The sequence below is a fragment of the Monoraphidium neglectum genome (assembly GCF_000611645.1).
Source record: "Monoraphidium neglectum strain SAG 48.87 unplaced genomic scaffold scaffold04398, whole genome shotgun sequence".
In the NCBI taxonomy this organism is placed as follows: Eukaryota; Viridiplantae; Chlorophyta; class Chlorophyceae; order Sphaeropleales; family Selenastraceae; genus Monoraphidium; species Monoraphidium neglectum.
This window is the reverse complement of record NW_014009231.1, coordinates 1-4,542: the sequence shown is the minus strand read 5'-3', so window position 1 is coordinate 4,542 and position 4,542 is coordinate 1. Positions and strand designations below refer to the sequence as shown.

Here is a 4,542-nt window from a genome sequence, read left to right as displayed (position 1 = left end):
AACCAGAACCCCATGCTGGATCGCGAGCAGCCGCGAGGGTCCCAACTCTGTCCGCTCAGAGTCATAGACGAAAAGTATGTGCGCGGCGACACCGTAAGGGGCAGCCCAAGGGCGTCACCTGAGGGTACCTAAGCGCCCAGTGGGGGGCCCCAGGTCCCCCACACCGGTGGGGCAGCGGGGAAACGGGCAGTTGCCCTGACCCCCGCGCCCGTCCTTAAAACATACTGGGTGCCCAGCGCCCGGTCCACTCTACTCTACTCTACTCGGTGGCAAGTGTGCGGCAAGCAGCAGAGTGCTCAAAGCGGGTGAGGGTGAATTTCAATCACATGCAAGACTCTGCACATGACTTGATAACGGCGCAAGGTCGCACTGGGGCCGTGTGCACCGCTCCCGTCATCACATACTGCACAGCCTGCGGAAGCATGCTGATGTCATGCAGACACCGCTGCTTGGGATCACCGTATTATCTATTTCCCCTTATTATTAATATGCTCAGATGAACTCCTGGTGGTCACGCCGATTTTCGTTAAGTTCGGCGGCGCTCGGGTCACGACTATGAGTACCGCAATCGTGGCTGATGATGATGTGATCTGGGAGGCAGTGCATGCATACCAGCATCGGATCAATTGTGATACTCATTCAATACATCTACAGGGTTTGTAGACCTATCAAGCCCCTTCTTCCGCGTCAGTCAAAGCAATGGCCCCGCAGGTGAACAAATACGCGCGACTACATTAATTTGACGCTGTTGATTGCGTCTCAAAGGATTGAGCTTGACTACTTACGAACCACCATCCAACTGCTCTCGTGCTTGTAGCTGGCGGCCACCGCGGCAGCGCCCCCTGCGGCGGCGCCGCCGCCAGCGGAGAGCGGCAGCGGCCGCTTCTTCTATCCAGACGGCTCGACGTATGAGGGAGACTACCGCGTCGTCAACGTGCTGCCTGCGGCACCAGAGGGGCCGCGTAAAAGCAGCGCTAAGAAGAAGGAGGAGGAGGCCGCGGCGGCGCCTGCGGAGCCGCCGAAACGCGTGCGGCACGGCAACGGTGAGAGCCCTGCTGCAAGCTGTGGTCACTCAAAAGCACACCCACGCGCGTTGATAGTGCGCCCTGCACAGCCGCACCCAGTGGAGTGGCATGCCGATGGAAGTAGAAAAGATGCAGCGAGGTTGACCAGCTCTTGCCTTCTTGCCGCCCCCCCCCCCACCGCCCCAGGAACATACACCTGCGGCGCCTACAGCTACGCGGGGGACTGGCAGGAGGACGCCATGCAGGGGCAGGGGCGCTTCCAGTTTGCGAGCGGCGCTGTGTACATGGGGGCGTGGCTCGCGAACAAGTACGAGGGCTTTGGGCGATACACGTGGCCGGACGGGAAGCACTACGAGGTGGGCTGGCACGGGGGGAGTCGGAGGCGGTGGGGCGGGGGGCGGTCGGCACGAACCGCCCCATTTCTGCTGCCAGTGAGGCGTCCGCACCACCAGCAGCCGCACTGGCAGCTGCCACGGTGGGTGCACTGCTGCCAAACCCCTGCCCAAGCCATTGAGCGACACACAGCACGCGGACTGCGGCTGACTGTGCGGCTGCACGAATTTTTGGCTTGTTCCTGAGGTCACTGCCCGGCACGCCGGCGCGCTGCCCTTATCGCTGCACAGGGCGCGTGGGTGGGTGGCCGCATGCACGGCGAGGGCGCTTTTGTGGACGCAGAGGGGCGGCGGTGGTGTGGCCAGTTCATGAACGGCTCTGGCCCCGGCCTAACCTTCCAGCTGTGATAGCTTCATTGCGTGTAGCAGGGCTGCCGTCAGCCCTTTCAGCGACTGCAGTTGCTTGCGGCCGCGCGGCTCTGATTGCTGCATGGAATTGCGGCATGGCACCCCCGCACAACAACAAGGCGTAGACCTCGGGTGGGCGGGAAATGCGCACTGCCCTTGGTGTTCTCTGTCCGCGTTCACAAGTAACACCAGTAATGGAAAGGATGAATGTACGGAACCATCCATGTGTGTGTGTGTGTGTGTGTGTGTGTGTGTGTGTGTGTGTGTGTGTGTGTGTGTGTGTGTGTGTATGTGTAGCAGGATCGGCCGTGTGGAGAGTGCCTGCGGCAACAGCAAGCCTGCTGGTTGACCGTTGTGTGCAGACTGTAGGTACGTCGGCAGGCTGTACAAAGCACTCCCGTGTGCTGTTGTGGTCCAAATCGGGTGGCTGCTGGGGCAAATCTTTGCATCTTGGGCTCGCCACAGGTCAGCATGACACAAGGACACGGCGCGGCTGTGGCCGCTGCTGCACAGCCAGCAATGCGTGACACCGCGTGACAACAGGCGGGTCACCCTGTCTCATAAGCTCCAAATGCCAAGAAATGCTCATGTGCATTTGGGCCCCGGTGACACGGACGACACACGCCCACTTTGCGCCATAAGTTGATGCGTGCGTATTTATACATTGCTGCACGATCCGGACTGCGGCGTACGCTGAGCGCGGGGGCATTTAGTCAGGAGGTTGTACGTACTAGCGGGACGTGGGGCGGGCCTTTCAATGTGTTTCAGGACCACGCCAGGCCCACGACATACACACATATAGATATACGAACGCATCAACTTATGGCGCAGAGTGGGCGTGTGTCGTCCGTGTCACCGGGGCCCAAATGTACATGAACATTTCTCGGAGGCATTGGGCAGGCGGGAACCTGCTAGCCCAAAACGTTCCAGAAACGGTCTGCCGCGAACTCTACTTGTCACATAAATTTCTTCCTGTTGCGAACACATAGACATCCCGCCTACGAGACATATAAGCAAAGGTGGGCACAGTCAACTGGTGGTTGTCAGCTCATCAGCCCCGCGGCCCCACGACCTCGGCCAACCGAACGCCTGCGGGTGCTCTTGGCCAACAACTTGAGGATTGGCGTGTGTGACAGAGCCCACAATCACAAAAACACATGCGTTGCTGTGGCTGACACCTCCCCACGCCACCCCCCACTCCCACCGCTGCCCGTCAACAATGCAGACTAGAGTGACGCTGCCCAAGATGCTACGCCCAGCCCTCGCCCTGCTGCTGGTGGCGGCCCTGCTGCTCACGGCATCTGCCCGCGTTGCCCCCACCGAAGACAACTTCAAGGGCCGCCTGCTGCTGTCTGAGCCTTCCACCACCACCGCCGAGCCCGCCGCCACAACACCTGAATCCACGTCGATGTCGCCCACCGCTGAGTCGCTCGCCAAGCCGAAGCCCAAGCACTCCCCTAAAACGTCTCCGCACCCCAAGCCCAGGCACTCCCCCAAGCACTCCCCTACCGCGTCACCGCACCCCAAGCCCAGGCACTCCCCAAAGCACTCCCCAAAGCACTCCCCTACAGCGCCGGTGCTCACCAAGCCGAGGCCTGAGGACTCCCCCGCAACCGCCGCCGCCCCAGTCAAGGGCAACGAGGGCCGCCGCCTGCTGTAAACCATCCCTGTCGTCCTCGCGCCGCCGCAGGCTCACACGACAGCGCTTGGGGCCGTCCCTCGAGTTTACTTCACCCACCACATGCCTCTCAAAAACCCCCAGCACCACTGTGGCCGCCACCTGCGCGCCTCCTGGATGGGTGCGTTAGCACGATGCATGGATTGCCTGGGTTGCGGAGCGCTGAATAGGGGCCTGCGGGCGGGTTTCATGCACACTGCCAACCCCTTTGATGAGCAGCACCTGCTGGGAATGTCCTGGCTGTGAACGCGGTGCTGCGTGCGATTTGTACCCCAGCACAAGCGACCATGCAGCCACGCATCTTGGCCCGCGCGTGCGTGTTGTGCGCTGTGATTGTGCGCAAACCGTGTGTAAAAACTATTACAATTTGGCACACAGGCAGCTCTCAATTGCAGCGATCAAAGGCTGGCGAGGCAAAGGGCATGACGACAGGATCCATGAACATGGCTGCAAACACGGGGCATTAACGCAGCATTCCGCCGCGATGATGTTCGATACGCCACACGCCCGATGCTTAGGAGGCCCCCGCCCGCCTGACAGACAGCCTCCGCGCACACGCCCCCGCCTGCGCCGGCACCCGCGCCGCGGCCGTCACACGCCTTCCTCCTCGGCGTCGTCCGCGGCGTGCAGGCGGTCTATGGCGGCCTTGATGGCGGCCGCGTCCGCGCTGCTGGGCGCGAGGTCCAGGGCGCCGTTGAGGGCCGCGAGGGCGCTGTCGGGGTCCCCCAGGCGCTTGTGCACGCGGCCCAGAGTAAACAGCACGCTGGGCTCGCGCGGCACGATGCCCTTGGGGGGGGGCAGCAGTTTGCGGGAAATTGGGTGCAGTTGTCCAGGGGGCAAGAGAGCTGCAGAATTGATTGCTGGCGAACGCTGCCGGCTGTGCATTCACATGGCCATGCAAGCCGCCGCGCTGCTTGGCTGCCTTGCCGCGTGCCCCGGGGGCACCTGCGGCCCTGGAGAGAGGGCATCAGCGGGGGCCACGATCAATGCCACTCCCCATCACCCCATCTCCCCTGCCACAAACACACACAGAGCGCTTCGCCTCCGCTGCCGCCGCCACCAACAGGCAGGCCCTGGGACCTGGCCGCCCCCCCCCTCC

The 4,542-nt window shown here is 62.4% G+C and overlaps 3 protein-coding genes across 3 annotated transcripts; 2 read left to right on the top strand and 1 right to left on the bottom strand.

The window, feature by feature from the left end:
* Window positions 1–699: 699 nt before the first annotated feature.
* On the top strand, window positions 700–1,765 carry MNEG_14318 (MORN repeat-containing protein 2; the record flags this gene model as incomplete). Its single annotated transcript, XM_014037212.1, has 4 exons — window positions 700–711; window positions 818–1,043; window positions 1,212–1,381; window positions 1,649–1,765. 4 exons carry the CDS (start codon window positions 700–702, stop codon window positions 1,763–1,765), a joined length of 525 nt encoding a protein of 174 aa, XP_013892666.1.
* Window positions 1,766–3,011: 1,246 nt separating this feature from the next.
* MNEG_14317 (hypothetical protein) lies at window positions 3,012–3,425 on the top strand (the record flags this gene model as incomplete). The annotated part of the gene is made up of 1 exon (XM_014037211.1): window positions 3,012–3,425. The coding sequence occupies one exon, from the start codon at window positions 3,012–3,014 to the stop codon at window positions 3,423–3,425; it is 414 nt and encodes a 137-aa protein (XP_013892665.1).
* A 609-nt stretch (window positions 3,426–4,034) lies between these two features.
* On the bottom strand, window positions 4,035–4,229 carry MNEG_14316 (hypothetical protein; the record flags this gene model as incomplete). The annotated part of the gene is made up of 1 exon (XM_014037210.1): window positions 4,035–4,229. A coding segment is annotated over one exon (195 nt), but the record flags the coding sequence as incomplete, so codon positions are not given.
* Window positions 4,230–4,542: the final 313 nt, after the last annotated feature.